We start from the raw sequence: 19,967 nt of genomic DNA, 5'->3' as shown, positions 1-19,967 counted from the left end.
ATAAATGGCTACTTAAAATGCTATAATTTATACATGAGGTAAATTGAGTATGAGTTGGACACACAGCAACAAGCCTTCATGTTCCACTGTCTGCAAATATTATCACACAGTAACTGCCTAATCTGCATAGATGATCCTATTGATGGAGGTGTAAACAAGGATTAAAATAATATAAACTGTTGCACATTAATATCCCCGAACTTCATTGAGCCCACATGGCATCTAGAGGTCGCTAGAACGGTCACTTACCCACCCTGGTGAAGTTTCTGCTTGGTGGCTTCTGGATGAACTTGTGCTGGAAACTTTAAACTAAAAGTGTAAAACACATTGTAGATATGTCACTTATTAGTTATGATTACTGTGCTTAATGAGTATAGTGATCCAGTCTGAGCTGTAGATCTAAAAGTAGTTCATTTTATTTTGAATGTTTTTATTTTATTTTTTTTTATTATTGCTGGTCAGAGTTTTGTATTTCAGTAGTTGTTTTTTTTAAATTGTTTTTTTTTAACTAAAATTCTCCATTCTGATGTTGATATAAGGACGGTTTCACTTCAGATATCCCCAATCTGAATCATACCTTAACCACCATTTCTCCCCTCAAATTACAGATATAGACTTTTTTTTTCACCTTGCTGTGCAGCTATGCAATTACAACCAATTAGTAAATTAATTTACAACAGGACATTTGTCTGCCAGAAGCAGAGGATGACCTCCTCACCTCTGTATTAAGTGCACAGCTTTTGTTCTCCCATGAGTGAGCAGGGGGAAGCTCTTCACATACCAGACTCTTTAACAGGTGCCAAATCTCAGGCTGCACCATGCTGGGAGCTGCTGGATCAGATAGCACACTGCAGGCAGACAGAGGAAAATACATCGGTCTATTACTGTAGGGAATCGGTGCGCAGAGAAAGAATGCGCGTTTGTTGTGTGTTTCATAACTCTAAATATCTGTTTCAATGTTTAAAAGACAAACGCATGAGCCTCACTCTCTTCATTACCATTACTCTTGTATTTCAGCACCATATCCTCGCTGTATTGTGCGTAACGCATTTCCACACTACACAGTGCCATTTATGCGCAATTTCTCCATGCCACAGCCTCGCCACTTTACATTTACCTTGTATGCAATCTCGCTCACCTACAACGAAACCAAGTGGTGAAACGCACAGGGAGCAGCGCAGCTATAGGAGGGGGTTGCAAAGGAGGCGGACCTAACGCGACCCCCACAGCTGAGCTTCACAAGGTTTTTACAATGCCGACCATTTCTTAAAGCGCATTTTGTAGCCGCTGGCGTAAAAGAGCGACGCTCCGATTGTGCGTAAAAAAAAACCCCCCAAAAGAACGTAATATACTACCACTTTCACTGAGAAAAAAAAAAAGAAGAGAAACCACGCGAGGAGGGAAGCGATTCTGATCACATTTATTCCCACTCATCACAGGAATTAACTTGAAGGCTTCGTGAGAAGAACCTTTTTGGTAAGACACATTTGATTTTCTTCACAGAAAATAATATTTTGCTTGCAGAGCTGCTGTGTTTGACATATTATTTGCATTCAACAGATTTTATTAGTGGAATTAGAATAGTAATGCTTGTGAAGTAGTATTTTAAAGCCTTTATTATAGTATGATTTCCCACCCACCCCAGTAACAGAGGGTTATATCCCAATAATGATCGGATACAATGAATATCTGTAGCCTATATGATCACATGGCACACAATGTTGGGGCATATGGCGTTGTTTCCTGTTGGGAGTGATCAATAAAGAAATAATAGTATGTTTGGTGCTCCTGCAGTGAGCGCCAAGTCAAGATGTCACGACCATGTGCCTCCAGGAGCCAGTGACAGATTGGCCATCTATTGTCTGTGCCACCCGTGTTGCATTTTAAATTATCTTTCTTACACATTCAGTTAGTTCGTTTTACAGCAGGTGAAACAAACAGCTGGGTGAATGCTTTGAGCTTACGTGGCCAGAGTGTGACTCAGAGGCGGATTTGACTTTTGTTTGGTGAAAGTGTTGCGCAAATGTTTCCTAGTTTCAGTTGACATAAGTGGGGTTTGACTGGCGGATCGAACTTATTGATATTGCATCAGGTAGATTTCTCTGTAGCTTGTGCCATTTAAAGAAAAATAAACTGTTTTCTTGCAGTTTTTCTCAGTCCACCCTGTGTTGGAGGTGTCCAGGCCACATGGCACCGAGGAAACGCAAAGACAATTTCCTTTTCCTCCTACCTCCTTAACCATATCCGACCCTCAGCTAATAGCCCAGTTTGTTGTAGATAATAGCACAGCACACAGTCAGCGTCAGGTCATGAGCGATTTACTGTAGATAGCAGCAGCTTCAACGAGCAGTAGCAGCGTTTTAAAGCACTTCGCCTTTGTTATTGTCTGCTAAATATACCCATGTGGAGGAAGAGCGCCCTGTGTGGGAGGTTAATGCTGCACATTATCACTCTTTGTTGACTGAGCCTGTTCAGTGTGATTTTGTGTTATTATTGTGTGCCTGACAGTAGAAATCTGAAATGTTAAGTCCTTTTTACATTCTTCTTCATGAGTGAAACCTGGCAGGCAGCTCTTTGGTGATCTTAATCTCCTTTGGTTTTCTTGAAGCAGTACTTAGATCATTTCTGTGTGTCAGTGATGTGAATGTCCTGCTGTTTCTCTTGTTAAATACCATTGACATATGATATTTTTCATTTCATTTGTCATTCATTTGTCATTTTTCAAGCAACATCTCCAACCATCCAGCTTTTTCAACTGTCAGGATTTTCTGATTTATTTTTGTTTTCTGATGTCAATATTTAGGCATTGGACTCTTGGACAGACAAAACATATATATATTTCAGAATGTAATTTATTGTATTGGTTTTTTTTTAATTTTATTTTATTTTTTACAGTTTTAAATACATTTTACTGACCTAGAGATTAACCCATCATTCAGATATTCAATCACCAATCAACCAAAATATTAACTGATGATTTATTGTTCAATGATTGTTAGTTGCAGCCCCATTTTTCATCAGCATGGCTCACATTTGTGCATTATTTTATTGAATTGCTGTTACTCTACTGTGGAATATTCTGCTTTTAAGCCACAGGTATGATGATTATCTTAATTATAGTATAGTATAGTAAGGTTTAGACATTTACAATTTAGTGTAACTGTTGAGTAGAATGATCCAGATTGCTTATTTTGTTCTGCATCAGCAAATGCTGAAGGTTGGAAAAGCTTATGAATTTGTTGCAGGTTTGCTAGAATCAATCCTTGGCCCACTTGGAAATCAATGTGTATCAATGTGTAAACTCCTGTGCAACAACTGTTCAGATGGAAAACAAGTTATACTTTTAAAATTTAACTTTAACTACAATGGTGAGGCACTGAGAGATAGATAAGGAAAAAAAACGATTTTGAAAAATATCAACCATATTAACCCATTGAAGCCTGGAAAGCGGATACATCGTTTTGTAGTATTTGTATAAGCTCTTAAATACTTTTTGAATTTCATTTTTATCTGCTACAGAGGCTGAAAAATCTATTATTTAGTAGAAGCGTTGGCACTTCTGTTGAATTTCCAGAAAAACTTCAGCTTTTAGGGGCTGATTTTAAAATCGCCCAGAGGTTTTACAGGCGTTTTTAGGCGTCAATGGGTTAACAGATTCAGGAAGACAGATAGACAGCCCAGGGAGCTTGTGTATTCAATGTGATGTGGGTGAGGGGGAATGTTTTTGACCATGGACCCTATCTCACCAACACCCTATATGGGTTTCCATGCTGGGTTCACCACAGTGGAGAACGGGCAGATAAGCTGGCCTGCGGTCGGTGACCCCTGCTTGTGCTGTGATCAAAGAGGCTGAGAGTTTGAGGAGGAGCTGGACAGGTGCACAGGCTGATGTGTTCTCTATGTGGGAAGCAGCCAGCTGCGCTCCTTCGTCACACTGTGAATATCTGCATTTCACTCAGCCCAAGTGTTAAGTGTCAGACACTCCAGAGGTTATTATTATCTTTGTCATGGGGCTTATAATCTGCAGGGCTGAACTTGACCGTATCATGTGCTGTTGTCTATTTACGTCTTTGGAAAGTCCTTTGTTGATATTGTGTATTCAAATGCATGCACTGCATATATTTATGTAGTTAATTTTTTTTATTAAACATATATTTATTGGTTTTTGTGTTAATATAACAACATCCAACAACCAAAACTTCACAAACATATGGTAACAAGGAAATAATAATCAAAATACCAAAAATACTGAAAAGGACCAAAACAAATGAATAATCAAATAAATGTAGATAACAAAAAATAAATAACAAAAACATATAAATAAAATGAAATAAATAAATAATTAAACCGTGACGAGTATTCTTACATTCTTACAGGTTACATTCCCAACAACAACTTAGATATTTTTCATTATCTTATTTTCCCACCACCTCCTCCATATCTCCATTCCTCAACAGTTCCAGAAATATTTTCCAAATATTATAAAATTCAGAAGCCCTTCTTCTATGTAGTTAATTTAATGTTCCCTACAACCACCTTGCTTATAAAATTTGTCTTGTCCCAACAGCTTATGTCATCTTTTTTTTTTTTTTATTTGATTTTTTATTAACGAATAAACAAAGAAAAGAACATTGGATTACTTATTAGGAGCCACAATATGAAAACAAAACCCTAAAACACAATTCTAGACAACAAAGACTCAGAAAGATATTTACAAATTAGACATAATGTACACACAAATAACATACAAAGAATAATATAAAGGATAACCACAACAACAAAAATGAAAACAACGATACACCAGTACAAAGCCACACGGCGAAAACAGACAGACAAACAAACGACCACAAAAAAAAACAGCTTATGTCACGTTCATAATCTTATGAGAAAGTTGGAACTGAAATTTCTTCTTCAAAGTTTATTGTAGTGCTTTGTGGTGTTCAGAGTTTTGCTTAATGGGTTGAAAATAAAAGGCACCAATGCTCCCATGAGTTTGTTCCCTCTGGGGGATTCTGGGGGTTCTCCCTCTGGGGGAACAAACTCAAACTCAATCACTGCCAAAATATATGCTCTCATATCTGCTCTGGAGTTTATATATGCAGCCTGAATAAATCCACAGAGAGCCATATGTTATTGGACTTTTAGGATTCACAGAAATGAATCACCATAGACTTGGCAAGATATGAACTCAAGCATATACTAAATGTCAGCAGTTAATCAATATGTATATAAACTTACTTATAAAGAACTCATAAACCGGATATTTAGGATCCCTCTATGGTACACATTATGATGCCAGTTAGGAAGAAAATGTTTGGAGTGTTTTTTTGTCTTAAAATAGACTAAATAAACATAATCTAAAGACATTTTATATATATTTTTTTAAGTTTCTGGGGTTTGTTGCCTGTTGCCTGTTGCCATGTGTCAATTATAAAACTAAATTGCATGAAACTCGAAAATGAAGGTTTACTCACCTATTAGTAGGATTTTTTTTTCCAGATGGAAAAGGGCAACAAAATGATGTTTTCAGTGCTTTTTTGTTGCACAAAAAGGCGAAACTGTTTCCTTTGGAAAAGTCTGCAAAGAAGGGTTTCAATATGGCCTGCTGGAGGTCTTGTGTCAAATTAAAGCATTGCTAGTGGTTCCCTATACTATACTAAAAGTATTGCATCACTGAAAAACATACACTGACAGGCCAAAAATGGATATGTTGCCTGAGGGCAACACCGTACTATAGAGGGTTAAAGTTTTCACCTGGTAAACATCCTGGAACAATAAAATATATAAGATAGCAACATGCAGATTTAAACTCATCTTTGATAATTGAACCTGCGGGGCGATCTGTGGCACATTTGTAGAGTGCATACCACATACCACTAGGGATGAGTCCTTGTTGTGGTGGATGTGGGTTCGAATCTGGCCCATGGTCCATTAGCTGCATCTCTTCCCCTTCCATTCTCTTCATCACTGTTGAATAAAGCATGAGAGTGCTCCAAAAATCATCTAAAAAACAACAACATCCGAAGCTGCAATAACACCAAAACAGCATCAAGATATAAATCCAACTCTGACATATTATCACCTCCCACATTCATATGGCAAACTTACACTTTTACAGTTACAGAGCAACATGAGAGACCAGCTTGTAATGGTATTAAACCTGCTGGGCTTCTCTTCTGTTGTGGTGACTAAATTTGGCCACAGACATAAAAACACCTGGAAGATTTTTCAAGACCACTAATGTGATAGTTCCCACTACAGTGGAAGAAATTTCTTCTTCCAACATGTTGTTCATACATTCTGTTTTATCTTACCTATATACCATGAGATGCTCTCATGAACAACGGACGGACTGAAACAACAAAATCCAGTCAAATTTCAGTTTCAACTTTCTCACAAGGTGATGAAGATAACGTAAACTTTTCAAAAAGACACATTTTAAAAGCAAACAGCCTGTAGAGAACATTTAATTTATTTAATAAATATATGCAACGCAGTCATTTGTATACAAACCATCAACAAAGGGCTTCGTAAACCAAACAGACACACAGACACACACACACACACACACGCACACACACATAAATTCTCCTTGTAGCTCAGTTTTGGTCTCTACCAACTTCTGAGGGAAATTTCTGGTGCATTAGCTACTAAATGCTCCACTACGTCAACCAATTAGTTGCTAACTTTGTTTGCCCGGTGTTTAGTTCTGAGCAGGTAGCATACAGGTTATTTATAAAAGCTTTTTCTTTCTTTTTTTCTGAAAAATTGCCTTCGTAATCTGAACACAGCAGAAAAGTAATACCTGCCTATACAGTGGATGCAAACTGGTCCTAAAGTCACACTTTACCACCATCAACATCTCTAATGGGATGTTTCTGTTGTAAATATGTAGAGACTCAATAAAAAGTAATTGAAACACTGCTGACAAAAACATGTCAGTCTTGGAGAATTCATTGTGATTTCATTTAACATATATATTGTTGTGCAGTTATTATCAACATAATCTATCAAATTGAGGATCATGTTGTTAACATCTGCAGTGTAAATTTATAAATACAGCATTTCAGATTGTGTTGACACATAAGAACCGACCTGTTGTGTGTAAGAGCGGCCTGAGTATAATTACCCTGAGCCTCCTGCTGCTAGCTGCTGGTTACCAAGATATTTCTTAGAAAAGGGCCCTGCAGCTTGTCAACGTGTACTCGTAATTAATGAAAGTTAACTGATTCCTTATGTAACTGAGAAGGGTTGTATTTTAAGTTTACTGATTCAGGCACAGCTTCTTTTTCAGAGTTCTATATGCACTTTCATTGAACTTATTTTCAAATAAAAGGAACAAGATGCTATTTGTAGTTGCCATTCTTACACTGAAACACATTTTAACACACACAGAAACCCATGCTGTTTGGTATTAAACACATTTTTATACATTTTCTTGTTCTCGTTCACAAGCTATAACATTATACCCGTTATCTTCATTGTAGGAATTGCACGAAAAAGCAACCATAGACATAGGTCCTTTCTTTTTTTGTATGTTTTGGACATAAAACATTACATTTTTACATTACATGTCATTTAGCAGACGCTTTTGTCCAAAGCGACTTACAATAAGTGCATTCAAACTGATGGTACTAGACATAGACCATAGGAAACAAGTAAGTACATAACTTTAAGAGCTAACTGTCATCGCTAAAGGAGTGCTATATGTTAAAGAAGAAAAGAAGAGAAAAGAATAAGAGCTTTTTTATGATAAAACCTAGAACACATTTTAAAATAATGTTGTCAAGTTGAATTATCAGCTTGCAGCTGCAGTGTCCCAAAATGAACATTACAAGGTTTACTAAGGCAGGATTTACTGCACGGTCACTGCATTAGATTGCACTATATTTTACAGGTGTACATGTGTTTTATGTGCACCTTCTGTATTCCAACCATGATTCAGGATATGTCAATCATCACCATAATAAAATGCATCTGTAATGTTCGTAGTTGCCCAAGCTGAAACTAATGGCAAAACAGATTTTTTTTTGTAGCAACGTTTAACTTAAAGTCACGCAGAAAAGAGTTTTGGACCTCCCACGGCTGAAGCCACCTCTGCTGCTCAACTAAACGGGCTAATTTAGATTCTGAGTCATTACACTCTTAAATGTGTTTTCACACATTAGTCATTAGATTGTTCAGAGGAGTAATACTCATGTCATGTACTTGTTTCTATTGTTTTATGAAGGAGGATTGCCGGCCTGTTTGATGTCGCTCTGCATGTCATCCTTTAAATGACAGCTGAGTTTAATATTCTCAGCTAAACCTTTCCATTACATAGACTGTGTTGGGTGCTTGTAAAACAGCGTATTAAATAATATTGAGGCTCCCTGTTTGCGCTGGAGTAGTGCAGCTTTATGAGCCCTTCAACGATTCAGTTATGAAGACTTAAGCGGGCTGAGATTGTATTTTATGAAATAGTCTGTTTACTTTCATTATAATGGATATCTCTGTTTGTGCTGTGACCTCTTCCCTGTCCCATTTATTTCTGGCTGCATTGACCAAATGCTTTTAAATGTCACTTACAGTAATGCAGAAGATGTTTTACTGCATTCTAAGCTGGCTCAGCCATACAGAGATGTGTCAAGGCTTCTGTATACTGCTTTATAATAGTGCTGTTGAATGAGGTACCAAACACATTCAGTGATTTCACCGTGCAGCCTTTTAATGCTGGGATGTTAAAAGAAACTGTATACTGTGTGTATTTTTGCACAATGGCAAACAGCAGTCCAAGCCCCTATAAAAATGCAGTTTACTGTATAGCACTCCTGCTTTTTGTTCCTGTTGTTATCAACTATCTTGTGGCATACCAACCTGTATGTTTCAACAGACAGGTATGTAAAATATGATGGCGGTTACTTTAGAGATCATATATGATAAATGCTTGAGTTCAAAAGTATTAGGGAACTTTTCTCACCTGAAAATGATCTGTACTGGCTGAGAGCTGTGCAAAAGGAATTATAGTAATAGACAAAATACTTTTCCAGTTGAATTTTTTCCTCTAATAAGTCAACTTTTGGTCATTTTTTTCATTCTCTTTAATTGTCTGATAAATGGCAGAGGGGTTTCAAACATAGTGCTCAGTCAGTTTGAATTATTTTGAACAAGTTACCACTTAAAGTTTACGTGATTTATATGGTTTTAAACATTTCCCAGAGTTGACAGTTCTGTTTGAAGAACTATTTCAATTTGTATTATATTTATTATATCATATTATTATATGTCAATTTCATAGAAGAAGAATTTTCAAAGCAATTCGGTAACACTTTACAATAACCATCATTTATTAATGATCAACAGATAGTTTATTAATGTTTAATCATCATTTATAAACCGTATATAGGCCTTTTAGAATGGTAAATACATAATTTATTAATGTTTAACTAACTAAATCATTTATAAATGGCCAATAGATGATATATAGTTACTTTACCATTAACAAACAATTAAATTATAATTAATAGATTATTAATAGTTTTAGTTTCACTCATTATTACATTTTTAACACCATATTAAGTATGTTAATGATTTTTGAAATGATTCATATACCTTTAAGAAATTGGTTGAAACCATTTAAAGATAAAATATGTATAGGACTTTGTAAATTTGTTAATAATTGGTTTATAAACCATCTATAAACATTACTTAGATGGTTATTGTAAAGTGTTACCAGCAATTCCTACTCAGACAGATTCTGAACAAAGAAAATGTATTCTGTGAACAAAAATTTTGGTAACACTTTACAATAACCATCATTTATAAATGGTAAACTGATATATAGGCCATTTAGAATGGTAAATAGAAAATGTATTAATGTTGAACTATAATTTATACATGCCAAATAGAAGGTATATTAATGTAAGTTGATAGTTTCTTTACCATAAACAAACAATTACATTATAATTCTTAGTTTATTAATAGTTTTGCACTCATTATAACATTTTTAACACCATATTAAGTATGTCAATTATTTCAAAATGATTCTTACACCTTTAAGAAATTGCTTGAAAAAATTTAAAGATTAAATATGTATAAAATTTTGTAAATGATTAATAATTGGTGGTCTATAAACCATCTATAAACATAACTTAGATGGTTATTGTAAAGTGTTACCAAAATTTTGTTATTTTCAGCGATAAAAAGTTGTTTGTTGCAGTTCACTAGAAACTGACAATAACAAAAACAATCCCCCGCTCTGCCACGGAGTAGAATATGTGATTCAGGTGCTGGCTGCCATGGCAGGACATGAGCATGTGTTCCTCTGTCCCCAGCAGGCACGTGGCTGGGATGAGCTGGTGCTGCCAGGCGCTGTTGGCTGAACCTCGTGCTTGTTCCTGATACACCACCACATGGGCATCTCCTCATCTACATGTGCTCGCTGACTGCCCCCCCTCACTTGTCCCGTGCGCGTCCTGTTTTATGTCCAACTGACACGAGAAATGATAGGAAATAATTGTGAGAATAGCCACTTTAGCATTTAACAGCTAATGCTTTCCCACCTGTTCAAACATTTTAAATGTCACCTAAGTCCAGGAACTCAGAATGGGACTTTTTGCTCTCAGGCCCCTTCAGGGTACGATATGTTGCATAACACAACTCAACATGGGCTGCAGTAGAGTGTAAGGTGACCCTCTGGGTGCTCTGCAGAATATGGTCAGGGATCAGTATCACTAAATAGTCTGCAGTTTTCTTAGCCCAGAGGAATTTATTTCAAGTGTTTTATTGATATAGAAACAGCATGTTACTCACTAAAAAAGTGTAGTTATAACAAAGTCGATCCAGATGTTCTTGAATAGAACATGTGAACTTCAGCATCCACACTGCAAAAAAAGAAAAGTTGGGTGAACTCAAAATTTCAAGGCAACACTAAACTTCGATAAAATTTTAAGTTGGACAATTAAACTAAATATTTTAAGTTTTGTTTTTGAGTTTGCTCAACTCTGAATTTCTCTGGCACGATTGTAACGCCGCTATGAAATGTCAGCTAATGTTGTGACCACAATTTTGAGTTAGCATTGATACGCTAATGGCTACTCTTACTAGCATCAGTTAGCCGCTATAGCATCAGTTAGCCGCTAGCATCAGTTAGCCGCTAGCTTTCGCTAATGACCGAATTTCACAACAAAGAAATAAGAGTTAGCAGAACTATTGTCCCTTGTTGTGAACCCCAACTTAAAGATATAAGTAACAACAACTCACCAACTTGTTTTTGAGCAGACAACTGGCTTCCTTTGTTGTGCTAACTTACATTATTGCCCTAAATGTCAGTAATTTATATTTCCAAGTTTTACCAACTTAAATCACTGTTTTAGGCCAAAAAATACAAGTTGGCTTTTTTGCAGTGCAGGAAAGTAGAGCAGAGAGGCAGATCTGAAGAATATCAAGTGACTTCTATCCATTATATTTGCAGATCTCACAACTCCCACAAACATTAAATCAATGTCCCTTCCTTTGAACCACCAAGTATCAGCACTGCTATTGTTCAAGTGGTGCAAAAAAAAAAAAATCATGTGCCTAATCCATTGAGTCAGATGCTGAGCATCAAACCAGCTCCCACTCTTCATCTGAAACATCAGAATTTATACCGATGCATCAAGCTTGTCTTTTGTTTTGTGACTGTTCTCCATAATTAAATGATGCACTTAAAACACACCTTGCTTGTAAAAGAAGAACACTGAAGCCAAAATGCACCTAAGAGGCTTCATTTTCTAGTTTTTCTAGCTCTGAACAGCGTTGAAGATCTGCAAACAGTGTTCCTTGTTTCAGTACCTGGTGAGCAGCACAACAATCACTTCAATAAAGCACATCTGTCGAGTCTCTAACAAGCTGTCTTGGATCGTCTTGAGGGACATGTTTATGGGCACACATATGGCTACACGGTCCCGTCTGCCATTTGCAGGATAATATTACAAGGCAGAAATAGTACCAGCGTCGTGTCTGTTTAAAGAAGTCGTTTGACGAACAGCTACCTGATGTCAGACCCGGTCCTTACGTCAGACGTTTCTGCAGAGTGTCAGTGCGGTTGTGTTAATGCTGCTGATCCACATTCAGAGTGTTTTTGAGTTCAATTTTTGTGAGACTCACTGAGATTTTGGCCTTGATTTTCCTGGTTGGTTGTTGCATCTTGAACAGACTGATGTGGTCTTGCAGGTCTTTATCACACATCTTAAAAGCTCAGAGAATGCCTGGAAATGCTTTATTTTATGGCTGTGTGATTCCCCTCATAGTTTCCCATGGAAAATACGCCCTGGCTTATGCTAGCAATTAATTGGAATGAATTAATTGGAAGTCAAACAGTTAATAATTGTCCATAGTTTCCGTATAATGTGAACCAAATTACACATTTCTTTCCAAAAGGCTTCTTATATTTTGATTTTAGAACTCTGTTAGTGCTGCACTGTGTTATCCTCGTTTGCCTTGGATAGTCAGAAGACCTTCTCTAACTTCACAATATTTTTATGGCAATGTAAGAAAAATATTTGACCTGTTCAGACTGACGGCCCGAAACAAATCAGTACAATAGAAATATCCAATTTGAGTTTGGTTGGTTTTTTAAACTTTTTGAAGGCAGCTGTTTTCAGGGTCTCAGATATTATATTTTATTATTATTATTATGCTCAACACACACAAATCACAGCTTGGCTTTTATCCCCTCTTTCTGTCTTTAATGACCCTTGGTATTTTATTTTTATTTATTTTCACGTCACTCAAGGTCGCCTTACAGACGCAGCACAGAACTGGAGGGAAAAACAAGAACACAATCAATAAAAAAAAGAAGTAGTGAGAATGGCATGGTCAGACAGAAAAGGCTCTTTTAAACAAGCAAGTTTTAAACTGATTTGAAGGTGGAGAGAGAGGAAATGTCACAGATTTTGTTAAGGACCCTTGCCTTGACAAAATTGAAAGTATTAAAAGTATTAAAATAACCTCATTGACACCATGCATGTAACAAAATTCATATAATGCTGATTTGACACAATATACAATAATAAGGGTGTATTGTCAGGTGACAAATGTACAGCACAAAACATTGATCATATGGGTGGAAATACAGCAACATCACGAGACTCCTTAATGATCCTCCTGCTGTATTTACTGTAAATGTTCAGGCTCATCTACTGTGTTGTCTGAACAAAAACAGCCATTTCATTCTCTTGGAGTCCACCACAGGCACCTTTTTCATCATTTATAAGGGGAACAAGGGCAAGAATTTCTTTCATGTGCTGTCAGAATCAGCGTGTTTATCACTGAGGATGCCATGACATCCTAAATGACATGCGCGTCACTTTCTTTCCTGTCAGTGTCTCTGGAAATGGTCATTATGAAATTCTGGTGTTGTAACAGAAAGTGTATTGACATTCAGGTCTTTTAAGTTTGTGGCTGTGTTAAGGGACAGGTTAACATTGGGCAAATAAAATGACTCACTAGTTGAGGCAAGGGAAGCTCTCACTGAGGTTACACTGTAAAAAATAATCTGTTTAATTTACGGAAAAATACCGGCAGCTGTGGTTGCCAGAACCTCACCGTAAAAATGACAGTGAGTGGGTTTTCTATTCTAAATTTAAATGTAAATATCAGCAAAAAATGTCATTTAGACTGAATAATCCTGTTATTTTTTAGGGTTATTGTGTCATTCATTCACACATCATGGTATTTCTCCATAAATTTTGCATGAAAATGTTATATTTTTACAGCAAAACTGTGTGTTTCTTCCAGTTTATGACAGTAAAAGTAAAAGTTTTGTGCTGTTCTTTGATTTACGGTAATTAAAAGTGTCTAATACGGTGATATACAATTTTTCATTTTACGCCCTATTTCTGATGTATTTGACAGTGTTTTACTGTTATTTCTACAAACATTTTTTACAGTGTAGTTTAGGATCATTTTGAGGGAAAAATGATGAATTCTCTGATTGGCCTTTGCACCTGATTATTGTGTTAAGTGTTGTGCAGAGTGACTATTTCTCTTTTTTCCCTCTCAGCTTTCTAGTAATAGCTGCAGTGGCTTGGTATCAATGGCTCTCTTTAACTTTCGATGAATAGCAGTAATAGTGATCTTCTGGCTGAGTGGACGCTGTGAACACAACTGAGCTGCTGTACGTTTGTCCCAGAGGAAGTGGCCAACAACACACTATTGTCTCTCTGACTTCACACTGTGAAGTCCTGAAGAGGATTCATTTATTTATTACTGGGGTCACAGGAGGGGAAAACTAGTTATTAATATTTCTTAATTAATAATAATAATGTGACTGAATGTGAACATGCACATTTTATTATTATCATAATCTTTATTTTACTAGGAAAAACTCATCAATATTACATTTACATTTAGTCATTTACACTGCAAAAAAAGGAAAGTTGGGTGAACTCAAAATTTCAAGGCAGCAAAATTTTAAGTTGGACAATTAAACAAAATATTTTAAGTTTTGTTTTTGAGTCTGCTCAACTCTGAATTCAGATTTTTGTCAACTCAACCGTAAGTTGTACTGACTTACAATTTTACATTGTAATAACTTTTAATCCTTACTTCTGCTAACTTCTGCAATGTGCTGAATTGGCACGATTGTAACGCCGATATGAAATGTCAGCTAATGTTGCGACCACAATTTTGAGTTAGCATTGATACGCTAATGGCTACTCTTGTAGCTGTAACAAGCAGCGCCGCTAGCATCAGTTAGCCGCTAGCATCAGTTAGCCGCTAGCTTTCGCTAATGACCGAATTTCACCACTTTCCCGCATTTCACAACAAAGAAATAAGAGTTATCAGAACTATTGTCCCTTGTTTTGAACCCCAACTTAAAGATATAAGTAACAACAACTCACCAACTTGTTTTTGAGCATACAACTTCCTTTGTTGTGCTAACTTACATTATTGCCCTAAATGTCAATAATTTATATTTCCAAGTTTGACCAACTTAAATCACTGTTTGAGGCCAAAAAATACAAGTTGGCTTTTTTGCAGTGTAGCAGACGATTTCATCCAAAGGGACTTACAGAAAGAAAGGGGAATAATCAAGGTAAAGTGTGCTAAGAGGCGTTAGTGCAGCAATCAGTGCTAGTGACACTTCTTTAAGCAGTAGAACTGTCGTGGTGCTAGGAGAGAAGGTGCTCTCTGAAGAGCTGGGTGTTCAGGAGGTTTTTAAAGGAGGAACGCCCTGCTCTGGTAGGAACTGGTGTGATCCACCAATGGGGAACAACAAACGCAAAGAATTTGGATTCCCTTAAATAAACGGGTGACAGAGCAAGGCGTCATTCATTGGCTTGACCAAGATAGGCAGCAGCAAATACAAAACAGTTACAAAATTGCACAGTTAAAACACAAAGGACAAACAAAAACGCAAAAATGATGACATTTACAAACAGATTATGAAAAACACATACATGTTATAGAGTGGTCCTCAAGCACTCTCAGTTTAGATTTAAAAGCGCTCAATGATATTAACTGTTAGTTTCCAGTCATTCTGTAATCTGTTCCATAGAAAAGGTGCAGAGAGGACAAAAGCCCTTTTACCCAATTAATATTAATTGAGATTAATTACTTTATTAATCCCAAAATGGGGAAATTCAACTGCTGCATTTAAGCCATCCTTTTATACACACAAGTGAACACACCATGCATGGAGCAGTGGGCAGCCACGCACTGCCCAATTCAGTATGGGCATATGGAAGAGAAAGCAACAGAATATATTGAGAACGGAAAGAATAAGGACCAGTACTTCTCTGAGCAATTAGGGCACAAATATAGGTTGGCAGTTGATCCCATGGATAACTTATCTCTATAGTTTGCCAGTTATTATGAATCCGCTGACAAATATACCTCCTCTCATCACACCATAGCTACGGAAACCCCCCACTATTAAGGAGAAATACTGTTTAAATCTATGATTATAGTACTACAGTAATTACTGTTGTGCAACACACTTTCTCATTAATTTGAGGCTCGTTGTTTTGAGAGATTTAGCATTTTGTTTGATCACATTGTGCATACTTCACAAAGACCACCGTGTCATTGTGTGGTATGTGAACAGAGAATCTGCCGGCTTTTGACATAAACTACACAAAGCAAACAAAAGTCCAAAAAACTCAAACAGACCTTGACCTTTGACCTTGTTTGCTTTGCTCAGTACTAAATTTCAGGAAAGAACAAATTTCTTTTTGCCATAGTTTCTAGTCTTTTATCTCAGCCTGTGACCATTTACATCTACGTAGCTTACCGTTGTGTGTATTGCAAAATTTTCGGTGTACTGAGCGAGTGACAGAATGAGGTCAGGTCTTGGGTGTTTGAAGTCACTGTGTCAACAGGAGAACTGAGTCATTGTTACACAGATGTTGGTCATACTAATGGTGAATATAGGGATTCATGCCACCAATTATTAATTGCAGAATTTACAAAAAAAGTCAGGGCAAAAGACTAAAATACAACTCATAGAAACTGAAGATTCATTTAAAATAATCACAGTTAGGCAAGGTAATTTCAGTCATCATAACTCTTAATTGAAATTGTAATGATTATTAATAAGTGTGCATATTTTGTGTGGTTAGTTCATGGAATAATGCATCTAAACAAACTCACACACCTTCATTCATGTCCTGTATTCCTCTGTTCCAGATATTCAAGATACTGAGCGACTTTAAAGGATAATCTACATCAAGACACAAGCCAAAAAAACCAAAACAAAGTTGGATGATGGAACCTACTCAGTCAGAGATGAACATCTTATCCAATGGGAAAAGTCACGACGTCGGAGGTGATGTGGGAGTGCCGGTGAAGACGTGGCCAGAAGAGGATCAGTGAGTATTAATATTTATGTTAAAAACAGATGAATGGCATTTTAACACTGCATGTGTCAAGCACTTTATTTTTCTGCATTAGTTCTACCTGTATGGAAATCGCATCCTGGATTATTCCAAGTAGATCTACTGTCTTTTAAACTAAAAAAGAGAGTTTTGGAATGTCAGATTTATGCACTGAGTGACTGTATGACTTACTTCATACATAATCTTTTTTTTAAATGCATGTTTACCTTGTTTTTTGCTCGCCTCTTCGGGTGGATCATTATACAGAAATGGCACTCCAGCAGTCAGGTATGTCAGTTTGTGGAGATTTGTTTAAAGGTTGTTTTTTTTAACTGCATATTTGTTTTAATAAAAAACAAAAAGCATGTGATTTGATGTGACTTTTGACAGAAGATTTGTGCACAGATTTCAGAGGTAGATGGAGACCATCAATTAAAAGTCATAACCCCCCCCCAAATCTCCCCCCCATAGATTTGATGATCCTGATGGAGGACTGGAGAACGAGGGATTTCTGCCCAGTGCAGATGGAAAAAAACCTATACGCTTCACAGATGTAAGTCAAGGAAAAGTCCAGCAGAAATCACAATATGTAATCTATGTAATCTAATCAATATGGAAATGTAATCTTTACTTGTCCTTCTCTCGCCTCAGTTTGAAGGAAAAACCTCTTTTGGCATGTCTGTCTTCAACCTGGGTAATGCTATTATGGGCAGTGGAATCCTGGGGTTGGCGTATGCGATGGCTAACACCGGCATACTCCTCTTCTGGTGAGTAAATATCAACTAAATATTAGATTAGATTAGATTAGATTCAACTTTATTGTCATTGAACAGAGTACAAGTACAAGGACAACAAAATGTAGTTTAGCATCTAACCAGAAGTGCAGAGTAGTAAAGTGCAAGGTATTTACATATGACCACAGTGTATAAATATAGTGCAGGTATGAATTGAATATGCTATAGCAGCTATTCTCAACCTTGGGGTCGGGACCCCAATTGGGGTCGCGAGATGATTTCTGGGGGTCAGCAAATAATTTTGGAAGTCAGCTCTGTCTCCACTGTGTTAAAGTGTTCATGTGTTGATGTATTTTAGTCTTTTTGGTCACTTAATTTATTTTTATAGTCATTTTGTGTGTTATTTGGTCATTTTGTGTCTTTTTTTAATCATTTTGTGGTCAATGTGTGTCTTCTTTGGTCATTTTGTGTCTTTTTTTGATAATTTTGTGGTCAATTTGTGTCTTTTTTGGTCATTTTGTGTCTTTTTTTTTTATCATTTTGTGGTCAATATGTGTCTTTTTTGGTCATTTTGTTTCCTTTTTTGGTCATTTTGTGTCTTTTTTTTAATCATTTTGTGGTCAATCTGTGTCTTTTTTGGTAATTTTGTTTCTTTTTTGGGTCACTTTGTGTCTTTTTTGGTCATTTTGTTTCCTTTTTTTGGTCATTTTGTTTCTTTTCTGGGTGATCTGAACTTTGCGTGTGAGATTCTGTTCAGTGAGCGGGGGTCGCAGACAACATGCATGTTAAATTGGAGGTCGCGACTCAAAAAGGTTGAGAACTACTGTGCTATAGGATATATACAGTGAATGAATATGTTATAGAAATATATACAGAAAAAAATTTACAAATATGAGCTAGGATCTACCCATGTATCAAACACAGGCATAGCTACTTACTTTATTGCTTCTGGATTGTTGTATCTGAACATATCGGTTTGTTTCATCATGTTAGAACGTGAGTTTGAAGATGAAAACACACAGATGGCGACCTTTCAGTGAGAGATTACAGTCGAGGCGTGTGAACCTTTGGGCCAGGGTGGTGCCCTTAACTTACAACAGTGATTTAGTAGCTGTCATGACTTCTTTTAACATATCATGTACCATGATATGCCCACTTCTACCTATACCCTTCTGCTCCCATTCCCGCCCCCCGACCTGGCCACATGCAGACCCCAGAAAGGCCATAGCTCGGAATAACCAAACCTCCAGATCCCACGTGAGGCATCTGGATTGCTCATTTACTTCCTTCGGCTAACTGCATCATAATCTGTGTGTGTGTGTGTGTGTGTGTTGCCGCAGAGATCAAGTAGCAGGACTGGATCAGTGTTAGAATCAGCTGTGGAAATAGGAAGTCAGTTCAACCAACCTGAATTTTAGCAGTCTTTAATATCTCATTAACAACTCATGTCAAACATGAAATACAGTAAACAGCACTTTCATGTCAACAACGAAAAAGTAAATGTTAAACTATTCATGTGTAAGGACAACACACACTGTAAAAAATAATCTCTTTAATTTACGGTGAAATACCGGCAGCTGTGGTTGCCAGAATTTTGCCGTAAAAAATACAGTGAGTGGGTTTTCTGCTGTAAATTTAAATGTAAAAATCAGCAAAACCTGTAATTTAGAATGAATAATCCTGTTATTTTTAGGGTCATTGTGTCATTGTGACATCATGGTATTTCTCCATTAATTTTACATGGTAATTATTGGTAATATTTTTACAGCAAAACTGTGTGTTTTCTACAGTTTATGACAGTAAAAGTTAAAGTTTTGTGCTATTCTGATTTACAGTAATTAAAAGTGTCTACTACAGTGATACACAATTTACATCCTATTTGTGATGTAATTTGACAGTGTTTTACTGTCATTTCTATTACAGTGCACAGTAATACATCACGCCTGCAAGATGCAAAAAGAAAAGCTGTAGGTTTGAATGAGTCATCAGATGTGTAGGTGAAATGATATAATCATTCAGTATGATTGACAGGATGACATCTGGATGTCGTTAAATACTGTTATTATTGATTGTTAATGAGCTAGAGAACATGACAATCAGCATAAATACAAGCATTACTGTCAGGTGTTTATTTGCATCTCACTTCTTATCCTCTATATTTTATTTTTACTGTGTGCTTCCCTTGGATTTAGTTTGTTAATTGCATTGAACAGCACAGCGCTTTAAAATCGGTTTAATCTCCGATTTCTGTGGGATAACAAGAACAGACAAACAAGAACGGACAAACAGCTTTATTCCTAGAAAGCAAGCAAAAGATGAGCCAATTGTTTAAATTGGCGAAACACTCTTGTTGGCTTCATATCCCTATGAGCACTTCAGTAAAAGTGGGAAAAAA

At 36.6% G+C, this 19,967-nt stretch overlaps 1 protein-coding gene across 2 annotated transcripts in view; it reads left to right on the top strand.

The window, feature by feature from the left end:
* Positions 1 to 840: 840 nt before the first annotated feature.
* slc38a3b (solute carrier family 38 member 3b) overlaps positions 841 to 19,967 on the top strand; it is a 38,872-nt gene continuing 19,745 nt past the window's right edge. Inside the window, exons 1-5 of one of the 2 annotated variants that reach the window (XM_059329347.1) lie at positions 849 to 1,476; positions 16,651 to 16,832; positions 17,106 to 17,126; positions 17,310 to 17,391; positions 17,490 to 17,605. In XM_059329347.1, coding sequence (XP_059185330.1) covers positions 16,726 to 16,832; positions 17,106 to 17,126; positions 17,310 to 17,391; positions 17,490 to 17,605 — 326 coding nt within the window. In that variant the 5' untranslated portion in view covers positions 849 to 1,476; positions 16,651 to 16,725. Of the gene's footprint in view, positions 1,477 to 16,650; positions 16,833 to 17,105; positions 17,127 to 17,309; positions 17,392 to 17,489; positions 17,606 to 19,967 lie in introns of both variants that reach the window. The other variant, XM_059329348.1, reaches the window with a different exon arrangement.

This window comes from Centropristis striata, chromosome 3 (genome assembly GCF_030273125.1).
Source record: "Centropristis striata isolate RG_2023a ecotype Rhode Island chromosome 3, C.striata_1.0, whole genome shotgun sequence".
Lineage (NCBI taxonomy): Eukaryota > Metazoa > Chordata > Actinopteri > Perciformes > Serranidae > Centropristis > Centropristis striata.
This window is presented reverse-complemented; position numbering and strand designations above follow the sequence as displayed.